The sequence below is a fragment of the Jaculus jaculus genome, chromosome 1 (assembly GCF_020740685.1).
Source record: "Jaculus jaculus isolate mJacJac1 chromosome 1, mJacJac1.mat.Y.cur, whole genome shotgun sequence".
NCBI classification, from domain to species: domain Eukaryota; kingdom Metazoa; phylum Chordata; class Mammalia; order Rodentia; family Dipodidae; genus Jaculus; species Jaculus jaculus.
Window position 1 is genome coordinate 194,579,963 of NC_059102.1, and position 15,446 is coordinate 194,595,408.

At 38.0% G+C, this 15,446-nt stretch overlaps 1 protein-coding gene across 5 annotated transcripts in view; it reads left to right on the forward strand.

The window, feature by feature from the left end:
* The window catches only part of Wdr17 (WD repeat domain 17), a 139,142-nt gene that overhangs the window by 50,321 nt on the left and 73,375 nt on the right, over nt 1–15,446 (forward strand). For all 5 annotated transcript variants that reach the window (XM_045155904.1, XM_045155912.1, XM_045155927.1 and 2 more), the window contains 2 exons: nt 9,109–9,360; nt 12,234–12,356. In XM_045155904.1, coding sequence (XP_045011839.1) covers nt 9,109–9,360; nt 12,234–12,356 — 375 coding nt within the window. The remainder of the gene's footprint in view (nt 1–9,108; nt 9,361–12,233; nt 12,357–15,446) is intronic.

Consider the following 15,446-nt stretch of genomic DNA (forward strand, 5'->3'; position numbering starts at 1 on the left):
AAAAATAAACAGAAAAATTTTTTAAATGATATGGTTTTGATATTACAGCATGAACATTGTACTTTCTTGCCTGTTTGTGCTGGTGTTGTTCTGATTGTTTTCTGTTAGGACTACTTTATTAGGGTACAAATATTAACTGGAATAAGCAAATACCTAAATTATTTAAGAAACAGCTAGTAAATATTTCTCTTAAGTCATTTTTTTCTTTTTTCAATAATGTTACTTATGTGCACTACTTTTTTTGTCCACTCTTCTTTTTTTATCTTTTATTAACTAGTTTTGTATTCAGCAAATACAGTCATTGGTACTATTATTAGGCTCATCTGTGACCCTTGGTCCCTCCTTGGTGAGGTATATAGGTCATGCATTGTGGAGTTAGCCCATAGTTATGGGTAAGATAAATGTCTCTGCATATCATAACGCAACATATGGCTCTGATATTCTTTCTGCCCTCCTCTTCTGCAAAATTTTCCTAAGCCATGTTGGGTTCATTTTTGGTCTGCTTCAGTGATGAGGTGTTAGGGGCTTCTGGGGCTCTGATTTGGTAGGAGTTGACTTTTCTCTGTGTTGATCTCCTTCACTCTTGAGCTGATATTCGGTTCATCAGGAAAACAGCACCTGTGCTTGTTTCACCAATTTTTCTTAGTTTCAGCCGGGGCCCTTTTGAAGTATGATGGTGTGGCTCTCTCCTTAGGATCTACATCTATCCAAAAAAGAGAAGCAGATTCTCCAACGGAGAATAAGTTAGCACCAGGACAAATGAGATAACCCTTACTTTTTTTTTTTTTATAGAGAATTTAATAGGTGTAGGCCCTCTTGTAGCCCATGATTGATGGTAGCTAGATAATAAAACGTGGGCTTATGTTTGGACATGGTTCTGAATTGTTTCCCAGCTCCAGCTATGGGTCTCGTACCACTGAGTGGATCAGTTAGCCGATTTGAGGGCAGTTGGTTTCCCACCATAGCTGTGTGCCACTATTGCACTTGTGTGGGCATCACAACAGGTTATTTGCTGCTAAGTAGGGTAGACCATGAGTTACTTGGACAGATATTGGTCATTTTCCCCCAGTCGCCCATGTAGCAGCCTCTGGCACTAGACGTGCTGATTGTCTGGGGACTGACTCTCTTCCAACTTCTAGCCATGCCATTTCATTTTACCTGTCAACCACATGAGGTGTTTTAAGCAGCAGGGTCTTGCCACTAACCTTTGGTGGGTCATCAAGTACTCTGACAGAAATCTGTCTGTCTCTTAGGAAAACTTGTAGGTCTGTCTGATCAAAACTCATTGTGGATGATAGCCACATGCTGGTACTGGGAGTTACAGGTAAGTGCCCACTAAGAAAAGGAAGAAAAAGATAACTAATATACAAGAGTTAGAGAGAAGAGAGAGAGAGAGAGGGAGGGAGGGAGAGGGAGAGGGAGAGGGAGAAGAGGGAGGGAAGATGTAGAAGATTAAGTGAGACTCCATTATACCCTCTCAAGTGTCTTGTGGTTCAGGTGTTTCCTGTAAGGGCCAGGTGAAGGTTCAGCCATTTGGTCTACCTTTTAGGAAGTAAAATGTTATGGTACCATTGCCGTTTGGGTCTAGATTTGTGTTTCCCACCCCTCGATTGCCCTTCCCTTCCCTCCTCACCCTTCCTATTGTCTAGTTCACGAGATGCTTGCTGGATATGTAAGATATCTTGAGGAGATTCAGATTAGGTGCTGTAGATGTGTTAGACTATGTGGCGATTTTTTTTCTGTGGTTGGGTAAGTTCACTGACAATGATCTGTTCCAGATTCAACAATTTTTCCTCAAATTTCATTGTGTTATTTTTCTTACTGCTGTATAGAATTCCATTGTGTTGATATACCACATCTTAGTTATCCATTCTTCTAGTGATGGACATCTGGGTTGATTCCAGCCATTAGCTATTACAAATTGAGCTGCTACAAACATGGTTGAGCATATCTCTCTGGCCTGTGGTTTGAAGGTTTTAGGGTAGATATCCAGTAGGGGAATAACTGGGTTTGTTGGTATCTCTATAGTCAGCTTTTTCAGGAGTTTCCATATTGCTTTCCAAAGTTTTTGTGCCATCTTACATTCCCACCAACAGTGGAAGACTGTCCCTACTTCTCCACATCCTCACCAGCATTTATGTTCATTTGATTTTTTGATGTTTGCTATCCTTATTGGGGTAAGGTGGAATCTCATAGTTGTTTTGATTTGCATTTCTCTGATGATTACAGATGATGAACATTTTCTTAAGTGTTTGTTTTCCATTTGTATTTCTTCCTCTGTGAACTGCCTGTCCAGCTCTTTGCCCCATTTTGTGAGTGGGGTGTTTGACTTCTTACTGTTTAGATTTTTGAGTTCTTTGTAGATTCTAGAGATTAGGCCTCTATCAGTTGGATAAACTGCAAATATTTTCTCCCATTCTGTGGATAATCTATTGGCTTTGCTTTTTGTATGCTTGTCTATAAAGAAACTCAGCTTCATGTGATCCCAATGGTTGCGTGACTGTTTGAGATCGTGAGCTACTGGGGTTTTGATCAGGAAGACTTTTTCCATTCGATATCATGGAAAATGCTTCCTAAATTTTCTTCCAGTAGTATTCGAGTTTCTGGTCTTATATTGAGGTCTTTCATCCATTTGGACTTGAATGTAGTGCAAGGCGAAATGTGTGGATCAAGTTTCAGTTTCTTGCATCCAGTTTGTCCAGCACCATTTGTTGAAGATGCTGTCTTTTTCCAGCCTATATTGTTCTGGCCTTTGTCAAATATCAAGTAGCTATAGTTGCTTGACCCAAAATCCAGGTCCTCAAGTCTATTCCATTGGACTATACTCCTGTTTTTATGCCAGTACCAGGCTGTTTTTATTAGTATGGCTTTGTAATATAGCTTTAGATCAGGTATGGTGATGCCTCCAGAGGTATTTCTTTTGCTGAGGATATGTTTGGATATATGAGGCCTCTGTCTTTCCATATGAAATTTGAGATCTTTTTTTCTATCACTATGAAGAACACTGTAGGGATTTTAATTGGAACTGCATTAAATATGTATATTACCTTTGGTAGAATTGTCATCTTCACAATGTTAATTCTGCCTATCCAGGAGCATGGGAAGTCTTTCCATTTTATGAAGTCCTCCTCAATTTCTTTTTGAGTGTTTTTATGTTTTCATTTCATAGATCCTTCACTTCCTTGGTTAACGTTATTCCAAGGTATTTTTTTTTTGTTGCAATTGAAAATGGTAGTATGTCCCTTATTTCTTTCTCTGTATCTTTATCATTTGCATATAGAAAGGCTACTGATTTGTGTGCATTAATTTTGTTTCCTGCTACTTTGCTATAGGAGTTAATCACATTCAGGAGTTTTGGGATGGAGTCTCTCGGGTCTCTTACATATACAATCATGTTATCAGCGAATAGAGCTAACTTAAGTTCTTCCTTTCCAAATTGTATCACTTTTATTTCCTTCTCCTATCTTATTGCTTGAGCTTGGACTTCTAGTACTATATTGAAAAGTAGAGGTGAGAGTGGACAACCCTGTCTTGTTCCTGATCTTAATGCAAATTCCTCCAGTCTCTCTCCATTAAGTATTATTTGGACCTTCAGAGCTTTGTATATTGCCTTTATTATGTTAAGATGTGAACCAACCATGCCAATTCTCTCCAGTGTTTTGATCATGAAGTGATGTTGTATCTTGTCAAAGGCCTTTTCGGCATCTGTTGAAGTGATCATGTGGTTTTCATGTTTAACCTTGTTTATGTGGTGTATTACATTGACAGATTTCCATATGTTGAACCACCCCTGTGTTCCTGGCATGAATCCCACTTGATCATGGTGAATAATGCTTTTGATGTGTTGTTGAATTCGGTTTGCGAAGATTTTGTTCAGGATATTTGCATCTAAGTTCCTCAGGGAAATAGGCTGGTAGTTTTCTTGTGGCATCTCTGCCTGGTTTTGGAATTAGGGTGATACTAGCTTCATAAAAGGAGTTGGGTAGCTTTCCTTGTTCTCCAGTTGTGTGGCACAGTTTGAGGAAGATTGGTTTGAGTTTTTCCATGAAGGTTTGATAGAATGCAGCTGAGAAGCCATCTAGTCCTGCACTCTTCTTTTTGGGGAGGTTTCTATTACTTTTTCAATCTCCAAGAGTGTGATGGGTTCATTGAGGTGATTAATGTGCTGAGTTTAGCTTTGATACATGGTATGCGTCCAAGAATTTATCCATCTCCTCCACATTATCCAGTTTTGTGGAGTAGAGGCTTTTGAAATAAGTCCTGATGATTTTCCCAATTTCACTTATGTCTGTTGTGATCTTTCCTTTTTCATTTTGAATATTGTTAATTTGAAGCTTCTCCTTTTTTTGCTTGATCAAATTAGCCAGGGGTTTGTCAATCTTGTTTTTCAAAGAACCAGCTCTTTGTTATGTCAATTGTCTTAATTGTTTCCTTGGTTTCTAATTCATTAATTTCTGCTCTGATTTTAATAATTTCTTTCCTTCTGGAGCTCTTTGGGTTGGATTTTACTTTTTTTCCCAGTGCCTTTAAGTGGATGGTTATGTTTTTGATTTGGGATCTCTCTGTCTTTTTTATGAAGGCACTGAGTGCTATGAATTTTCCCCTGAGGACTGCCTTCATTGTGTCCCATAAGTTTGAGTATGATGTGTTCTCCTTGTTGTTCAATTCCAGAAATTTTGCAATTTCATTTTTTATTTCATCCACTATCCCTTTATTGTTTAAGTGTGCTGTTCAGTTTCCAGGTACTGTTGGGCTTCTTGGTGGGTCTTTTGTTGTTGATTTCTAGCAATATAGCATTGTTATCTGATATCATACAGGAATTATATCAATCTTCCTAAATATGTGGAGGCATGCTTTGTGACCCAGTGTATGGTCTATTTTAGAAAATGTTCCATGGGCTGCTGAGAAGAATGTGTAGTCTGTGGATTTGGGGTGGAATGTTCTGTAGATGTCCATTAGGTCTAAGTGATCTATGGTTTTGTTGAGCTCTCTTACTTCCCTGTTGAGCTTCTGTTTGGATGATCTGTCTATTACTGATAATGGTGTATTGAAGTCCCCAGCTATGATGGTGTTGGTGGTTATTTCTGTTTTATTGTCATGTAGGTTTTGTTTTATGAAGTGTGGTGCCCCTGTGTTTGCTGCATACAGATTTATGATTGTAATATCCTCTTGATGGATTGTTCCCTTGATAAGTAGAAAGTAGCCTTCTTTGTCTTTTTTGATTGTTTTGGTTTGAAATCTATTTTATCTGATATTTATATAGCTACACCTGCTTATTTCTTATTCCCGTTTGCTTGGAATATTGTTTTCCATCCTTTCACCCTGAGGAAGTGTCTGTCTTTAGTGGTAAGGTGGGTTTCTGGAAGGCAGCCGATTAAGGGGTATTATTTTTTGATTCATCCTTTTAGCTTGTGTCTCTTGATGGGCGAATTAAGGCCATTAATATTTAGGGTAATGACTGAGATTTGATTTAGTATCTGCCATATTGTGATGGTAAATGTTGGTTGGTGTTTTTATGGACTTTGAAGTTTTGTGCCTTCTTTGAGTTGGTTATTGTGATCTGCTTCTTGTAGGCATTTGAGTTTGGTTATTTGTTTCTTCTCTGTGGAGAATTTCCTGAAATATTCTCTGTAGGTTTGGTTTTACGTTCATATAATTGTAAAGCTGAGTTTTGTCATGGAAAGGTTTTCTTTCACCATCTCTTATGAGGGATACTTTTTCTGGGTAGAGTAGTTTGGGTTGGAAGCCATGGGTTCTTAGACTTTGAAGTGTTTCATTCCAGGCCCTTTTAGCTTTCAGGGAGTCCATTGAGATGTCTGAAGTAATTCTGATGTGGTTACCTTTGAAAGTGGTGTGCTGGTTTTCCTTAGCTGCTTTTAGGATTTTCTCTTTGGTGTAATTGTTTAGAGGCTTAATGACAATGTCTTGGAGAGTTACTCCTTTGGTCCAGTCTGTTTGGAGTTCTGTTGGCTTCTTTATCTTGATGGGCCTTTCTTGTAAGAGACTGAAGAAGTTTTCTTCAATTATTTTGTTAAATAAATTCTCCATGCCTTTGGCCTGAATTTCTTCTTTCTGGTATTCCAATGATCCTTATGTTAGGATGTTCAAGTGTGTCCCACAATTCCCTCATGTTCTGTTCACAGGAACTTTTGAACTTACTGAAATTTTTGAACTCTCGAACTGTTTCTTCCATCTTGTCTTCCAGATCACAGTTTCTATCCTCCACTTGGCTGACTCTATTCTTGACAGCTTCTAGAGAGTTTTGGACTTGTTCAATTAATTTTGCATTTTCTACTACTTTTCTATGTATAATTTCCATCCCTCTGTCAAGCTCCCTTTTCACATCATTTTCTGATTTTCTTGATGATTCTTCGATTTCATCCTTGCATTTCTTTATGTGTTCCTTTAGCATGGCCAGCTGATTTTTAAGGTCTTCTTTTTTTTTTTTTCACTCTCCCTCAAATCTGTTTGAACTGCCTCCAGTATCTTATCTATCAGTTCTGGTTTAGAGATGGCAGCTTCCACACGACTACTGGTCCTTTGTTGCTTTCCTGCAAGTTCTACCAGTAGGTTGGTCAGGGTTGCATTACTCATAGTTTCAATTTGATGTTCTGATCCTAAAGACTCTTCTGTGTTTTGGTTAGATATATTCATTGTCGGACTGCGTGATCAAACTGGATTTTCTTGCATTTGATTTTTCATGTTATTTGCTTTGCACTGTGGTCTACCCATGACCATGTATGGGCACATAGGTGGGTGGATCAGCCTGGGCTCAAGCACAATGGGAATCTGAGGCAGCCTAGGGCAGTTGCCAAACAGCCTGGGCTTTGGCTGTCACTTGCCAAAGCTGCCTGATTTACTGCCTGGCAGGGTCACCAAAGTTGTCTGAATTCTCAAGCAGTAAGGTGCCAAAGCTACCTGCATTTGAGGTAGGAAGGACACTGAGGCACCAAGCACTGGAGCAGCCCAAACTGGATGGGAACACTGGGACCCAGAAGCAGTCTGTGCTCCCCCGCCACCGGAGAATGGTGGACAGCCAGCACATAAGACAGGTAGGGGATGGCACCTGAGCTAGCTCAAGCGAGAGACACAGTCTGAGCTTATGTGGCAGTTGCTGTGGACCTGGGCTCGTAGAACGTGCAGAGGCAGGAACAGTAAGTGAGCGAGTGGGTGGAGCAGTCTAAGCTTCCACACACAGGGATCCATCTGTGCGCAGCTGTGCTGTGGATACAGTGGCTACTTGGGGGAAGGGGCAGGCTACCTACTCCTGAGGGAATCAGGTATTCCCTGTTATTGCCAGGACTCCCTGAACAGGTGGTGGCCGGAGCAGTAAGAGGGTGAGTGGGCGGAGCAGTCTAATCTTCCACATGCAGGGATTGGTGTGCGGTGGCCCCATGGGTACAGTAGCTACTTGGGGGGAGGAGTGGGCTACCCACCCACGAGGGAATCGGGGATTCCCTGTTATTGCCAGGACTTGCTGAACATGTGGTGGCTGGAACAGTAAGTGGGCGAGTGGGTGGAGGGATGTCTACCTGCCCATGAGGGGATCGGCAATTCCGTCCCCCCCCCCCCGTGCCCTCCCACTGACTATCTATTGGAGATTGGTCTCCCCTAAAAGACTCAGTGAACCCTTAATGTCTTGCCTTTCCCTGGGATCTGCAGTGCAGCTAGGTGGTTGCCATCTTGGCCCAAAGTCCTGTGCACTACTTTTTATCATATCAAATAACAGTTTAGCCATGTGTGGTGGCATATGCCTTTAGTCCCAGCACTCAGTAGGCAGAGGTAGGAGGATCGCTGTGAGTAGGAGGCCACCAGAGAATACAGAGTGCATTACGGGTCAGCCTGGGCTAGAGTGAGACCCTACCTCAAAAAACAAAAATAAATGAATTAAATGAATAAATAAATTAAAATAACAGTTTAGTAGATACTTGTTATGGTAAAAAAAAAAATTTAAGCCTTTCTTAATTATATGTGAATTAAATAAAACTAAATAAATGAAATTTCAATCCATCTTCTGTGAATATACATACAAAAATTCTAAACACAATGCTATTTAAACAATTTATTAAAAAAGAAAGTGACCTGATGAATCTAATTAAGCCAGAAATGATAAGATTTTCAATTTACTTTTCAGATATATATCTAAAGAAAACTATCTTCTTTCTGCTTTTATGATCTGATGTATTGAGAAACGATGTGTAATCATGGGGCTGTAGCAACAGCCATGGCAGCTTTCACTGTGTTTTAATAAACACTTCCTGTTAAGTTTCTAACACTTAGGAGTAATTGGTGCTTTATGTGAAGATTGCACAGTCCTAATATAATTGCATCTCTGCTCTTAAGAAAGGGAGGATTGGCTCAGTGGAGCTTCGTTGTAGATCATCAATAAAAGCATCTTTTTCCTGTTCTTTGTTGTGTTATAACTTGTAACAACCAAGCAAAAGAATATTGATAATCATTTGTTTCATTTAATTTCATTTATTTTTGGCTTTTTTGTTTCTTTTGCTACTCAGGTATACATTATGAGGAAGGAATTACAGTAAACCCTGATAATATTATTTATAACACATCTCACGTTTGTAATCACTTTAAGGAACTGCTCATTTAATCTTTTTAAAACCTCTGAGATGTAAGCATTGAGTCCTTCATTACCAAAACAAAGAAACTTAGAGAAAAGTTATGTGTGTTCGGAGAACAGAGCTGTCAGTGGTGAAGCTAGGATGTGGGCCTAAACAACCAGCTTTTAATCACTACCTAGTATGCATCAGGTCCATAAGCTCTTCTTTACTCCTATGCTCTCATAGCTAAGTGAAATTTCCTGCTGACAGGATCAAGTGTATTCCTCACTGCTATCTTTTTCTTACACTTTTTCAGTAACAAATAGGAGAAACCCTTAGAACAATAGAGATTATCAAAGTTGAATTTGACTTTTATCCTTAGCATATAGTAATTCCCTTGCATTCACGTTGTTGTGCCTTCTGCATAAAAATGTCAGGTTTGTATTCTCAGGACAAGCAGAGGTTAGTGACATACAAGGGGAATATTAAGATGAATGAAATCATTGATCTTTTTATGACTTTTTGAAACCATTTTTTTTGTATTTAATAGGTAATAAAAATCAAAAACATGTTCTGAGACCAGAATCTCTTGAAGGAACAGATGAAGAGGACCCAATTACAGCCCTTGAATGGGACCCACTCTCTACAGATTATCTTCTTGTGGCTAATTTACATTATGGAATTCGCCTAGTAGATTGTGAATCACTTAATTGCATAACAACATTTAATTTTCCAAGCACAGCAGCTTCTGTACAATGCTTAGCCTGGGTTGCAAGTGCCCCTGGAATGTTTATAACTGGAGGTAAAAGTGCCCCTATTCCCTGAAGTTTCAAATATGTGTGTATACTTTAACTAAATTAGGGAAATTGTATACTTATTTGTTTGTAAAACTTATAAACACATAAATATCATTTGTTATAGTGGATGCCTAATTTATAAAATATTCCATTGGCATAATTAGAAATAAACATAGAATTAAGGCCCTAAAGTTCCAGATTTCTGTAAATACATTGTAATACACATATTTGCATTTGTCTATGATTGTTGCATAAATGATAGACAATGGAATTTCAGATGCGACAAGAGGATAATGAAGGAATTGGCCAAAAAAACAATTGGCCTGGATATGAGCCCTATTATACTCACTAATACTTTTGACAGGTCATTGCTAGATATGCTAAGATGGTACTAAATATTTTCAGCAGAAGTTAAAAATGAAAGCAGTACTTAATTCTTTGTGTTGAAAGGATGCTTGCTCCATCATGAAAGAAGTTACAAAGCTAAGTAATGATGAAGTCAGGGAAGATGAGTGACTATAAGAATAGTGATTAGGAATTAAGTGATTTTCTACTTTACCATTTACTTAGGTTCAAAGGGAAGGGCCTTTGGAGAAAGAACACAAATACTTATAAAAGCCATATTTATGCGTATGAAATAATAAGTATCATTATTATCTCAGTTAAGAAGGATTTCTTAACTTTCTTGATACTTAATTTAAACACAGAAGTTAATTAGTAAATTGTAAATCTTATAGCCTTTAATTTCACAGGATTTGGTGATTTGTAGGCATGGGAAACTTAAAATATACCTATTATTGTTATCAAGACAAACTTCTCTGGAGAATGGAATTTCAAAGGAAAAAGTGTGGGGGGGGAGGGAGGGAATTAACACGGGATTTTTTTATAATCATGGAAAATGCTAATAAAAATTTTAAAAAAAAGATAAACTTCTAAAATTCACAATTTTAAAGGAGAGTTCAGTGGTTTTTAGCATTTGCATAAGTTTGAAAACCACTACCATTATCTGCCCTCAGAACATACCATTTCCCACTAAAAACTCAACACAGCCAGACATAGTGGCATATGCCTTTAATCCCAGCAGTTAGGAGGCAGAGGTAAGAGGATCTCCATGAGTTCGAGGCCACCCCACCCTGAGACTACATAGTGAATTCCAGGTCAGCCTGATCTAGAGTGAGACACTACCTCAAAAACAAACAAACAAACAAACAAAAAAAAAACTCAGTACATTAATGATCAGGTTCTACTATTCCTGCCCATGCCTCACACATGCACGTACAACCTCTGGTAATCTACTATCTGGATTTGCCTACTAAGGACATTTCAGGGAATTATTACACATGCATCCTCATGTGCCTTGCTTCTTTCACTTAACATTGTATTCAAGATTCATTTTTGGTGGAGCATGGATCAATTACATTGTTCCTTGTTATGGATGGATAACCTTCCATGATGTGGATTTAGCAGATTTTTCTCATGTATAGATATTTGTACTGTTCCTACTTTTATACAGCAATTATGAATATTTTGATGTATACATTAATGTACAAGTATTTGAGTGGATATATACTTCAAATCTCCTGAGTTGTAAACACTCTGAGTGTACTTGCTGGGCCATACAGTGATTTTATGTTTGATGGATGAACTATCAGACTTTTTTGTAGTAAATTGGTAATTGTCAGTCTCTATTTATTTATTCCTTATTTTTAAAATTTTTTATTTTATTTTTTGGTTTTTCAAGATAGGGTCTTGCTGTAGCTCAGGCTGACCTGGAATTCACTATATAGTCTCAGTCCAGCCTCAAACTCACAATGATCCTCCTACCTCAGACTCCCAAGTGCTGGGATTAAAGGCATGTGCCACCATTCCTGGCCATAGTATTCTTCAGAGCAGCTATTGGAGTGAGATTTGGAGGATAAAGGCAATTAACTAATTGCCTTCAGGCATATTTTCTTTATTTTCTGAAAGTCAGTATTGAGCAATTTTCATAGATTTCAAAATACGAAGGCTTCCTTAATGTTAAAAATGTATACCTTTCTTGGATGATCATTTCCTTTTCAAAATATATTTTATTTGTACTGGAAAGATGGCTTAGCGGTTAAGGGCTTGTCTGTGAAGCATAAGGACTCTGGTTTGAGGTTTGATTCCCCAGGACCCACGTTAGCCATATGCACACGGGGCACAGGCATCTGGAGTTCATTTGCAGTGCCCATTCTCTCTCTCTCTCTTTCTCTCTGTTGCTTTCAAATAAATAAATAAATAAAACCAAACAATTAAAAAATAAAATAATAAAATAAAAAGCTTGCTTCAATTTGAAAAAAATATATATATATTTGTTTGTTTGTTTGCATATTCATTTATTTAAGAGAGAGAAACAGGAAGGGAGGGAGGGAGGGATAGAGGGAGGGAGGAAGAGAAAGAGAATGAGCACACCTGAGCCTGTAGTCACTGCAAACAAACTCCAGATGCATGTGCTTCCTTGTGCTTCTGGCTTACATGGATACTAAAGAAGTGAACCCAGGTCCTTAGGCTTCACAGACAAGTGCCTTAACCACTAAACCACTTCTCCAGCCTTGACCATTTCCTAAAATCAGTGTGTCAATGAATGACGACATGCTTTTGTGATCATATTGTTAGAATGATTTTCATAGTAAGAATCTCCTAAGATAGGGAGTTTTCACCCTGTGAAGGGGTCTATAATTGCAAAAAAATGCCAAAAATTTTAAAATTGAACAGCATTCCAACATTTTCTTTGATAATTGCCTTAAATAATTACTATTGAAACCCAGACAAATGGTGTTTGTTGTTGGATTTATTACTGGAAATTTTAGTTTCAAGCAAAATTTGTTAACATTTGCATTTCTGATGGTCTGATTAGATTCCCAAGTGGGTGTTTTACGCATTTGGAATGTTTCAAGAACAACACCTATTGATAATTTTAAATTAAAGAAAACAGGATTTCATTGTTTGCATGTACTTAACTCTCCACCGAAGAAAAAATGTAAGTAAAAACATTAAAAAATTTAATATTTTAAAATACTGTATTTTCTAAAAATAGCATGGCATATAATAATATAGATGTATGAAACCCCATGTTACTAGGAAGCAGTGTTTTGGGGAATATCACTGATATTTTTATATACTAAAAAGCCTATCAAAACCACAGAATAACAAATATTCCTGAAAAGAAATAATTAAGAGTTAGTTTACATTTTGTTAAATGCCACTAAATGAGAATATTCAGATAACATTAAATAATCTCTCTGAGAAAGATGAAATGATGATATTGGTGAGAATTATCAAGAATCATCAGATTAGTGCTGGAGATGTGGCTTAGCAGCTAAGTGCTTGCCTGTGAAGCCTAAGGATCCTGGTTTGAGGCTCAATTCCCCAGGACCCATGTTAGCCAGATGCACACATCTGGAGTTCATTTGCAGTGGCTGAAAACCCTGGCACACCCATTCTTTCTCTCTCTCTCTCTCTCTCTCTCTCTCTCTCTCTGCTTCCTCTCTGTCACTCTCAAATAAATAAAAACAAACAAAAAATGAAAAAAATAAAAAAGAATCCTGAGATTGGAGCCAGGTGTGGTGTTCACACCTTTAATCCCAGCACTTGGGAGGCAGAAGTAGGAGGATTGCCATGAGTTCAAGGCCACCCTGAGACTACATAGTGAATTCCAGGTCAGCCTGGAATTCAGCGAGACCCTACCTCACAAAAAAAACAAAAAGAAACAAACAACAACAACAACAAAAAAAAAAAAAAAAACAAGAATGATGAGATTAAGTGAAATTTTTCTGACTAGGAGAATTTGTATTTTAAATATGACTCATTAACAACAAAATTAAGAAAATCTAAATATTCAAATTCTAGAATCTAGAAGATGTACTTTATGTTTGATGATCAGTGGTTCCTGAGCTATGAGTTGGAATTAAGAGTTCACTATCTTCACTTCATTTTTATGCTATTTTTGCTGAGTCATATTCATGAATTCTGTAGTGTAATAAAGAATAAAACATATGCTATTGTAAGGTTCGGGAATGACTCAAAAGTGGAGCACAGCCAACCTGAGATTCCAGATAGTGGGCTTTATAGAACTCTTCAGTTGGGGTAAGGTGAAGAACGGAAAAGAACTGCTTTGTTCTTTTTTTTCTTAATAGGTAGTTAAACTTTTATTAATTTTTTCCTGCTAGTAGCTTAATGCATGTATATAGTGAAATTTCAGACAGTACAACAATCATAGTAAAAAAAAAATTGTTAATTTTGTCTCCATTTTCTAAGTATGTTTTGATAGATATTCATGTATATGTATTTTATTTTACATTGCATAATTTTACATAGATATGTGTGCGTATGATTACAATGATACACTCTGCTTAAAATGTGGTCTTATGTAGGTATTTTCATTATGTTCATGAAGGAAAAGAACATTTTGGAGGTCTGCTGATATTTTTTTCCTCTGAAGTGTCTTACTTATACTGACACTGCAGAGGGCACTGTGATCCTTCCAACAAATAGCACAGCTGCAGGCATTTGCTCATTTATTTTATATAAATTTTATCACAGTGAGTGTGTATTTATACCATGATTTACCTTCAGTAGGAGCAACTTTGAATTAATACTTATAATGCTAACTTTCCAAAGCATAGTTTTAGTTTTCAAAAATATTTTTATTTATTCTCAGGGAGAGAGACTGAGAATGGGTTTTCCAGGGCAAAAGAACTCCAGACATATGTACCACTTTATACATCTGGCTTTTAACTGTACACTTATTCTTTTTTCAATGAAAAATTGTTTGTTTTGATATATTTAGACTTTGACATGAGCTGCAGCTTACTTTTTTATAGAGAATTTAATAGGTGTAGGCCCTCTTGTAGCCCATGATTGGTGGTAGCTTGATAATGGAGAGTGGGCTTATGTTTGGATATGGTTCTGAATTGTTTCCCAGCTCCATCTATGGGTCCCATACCACTGAGCAGACCAGTTAGCCAAATCAAGAGCAGTTAGTTTCCCACCATGGCTGTGTGCCACTATTGCACTTGTGTGGGCATCATGACAGGTTATTTGCTGCTAAGTAGGTTAGACCATGAGTTTCTTGGACAGATGTTAGTTATTTTCTCCCAGTCACCCATGTAGCACCTTCTGGTACTAGACGCGCTGACTGTCTGGGGACTGACTCTCTTCCAGCTTCCAGCCATGCCATTCCATTTTAAGTGTCAACCACATATGTTGGCTTCAGCAGTAGGGTCTTACCACTAACCTTTGGTGGGTCATCAAGTACTCTGACAGAAATCTGTCTTTCTTTTAGGAAACCTTGTAGGTCTGTCTGATCAAAAGCTCATTGTGGATGATAGCTACATGCTGGTACTGGGAGTTACCAGTCAGTGCCACTAAGAGAAGAAAGAAAAAGGTAACTAATATAAAAGACTTAGAGAGGAGAGAGAGAGAGAGGCTGTAGAAGACTAAGTCAGTCTTTATTGTACCCTCTCCAGTGACTTGTGACTCAGGTGTTCCCTTTAATGGCCTGTTGAAGAGTCAACCATTTGGTGTGCCCTTTAGGATGTAGAATTTTATGGCACCATTGCCATTTGGGTCTGGATTTGTGTCCCCCACCCCCTCCCTTGTCCTTCATTCCCTCCCCACCCACCCTATTTTCTAGTCCTCCAGATGCTTGCTGAGCATGTCCACATCTTGGGTAGATTCAGGCTAGCTGCTGTAGATGAATGAGACTATGTGGTAATTATCTTTCTGTGATTGGGTAAGTTCACTGACAATGATCTGTTCCAGGTTCAACTATTTTTCTTCAAATTTCATCGTCTTTTTTTCTCACTGCTCTGTAGAATTCTATTGTGTAGATATCCAACATCTTCGTTATCCATTTTTCTAGTGATGGACATCTGGGTTCATTCCAGTTCTTAGCTATTATGAATTGAGCCATTATAAACATGGTTGAGCAAATCTCTCTAGACTGAGGTTTAAAGGTTTTAGGGTACATGCCCAGTAAGGATAAAACTGAGTCTGTTGGTAACTGTATAGTCAGATTTTTTAGGAGTCTCCATTTTGCTTTCCAAAGTGGTTGTACCATTTTACATTC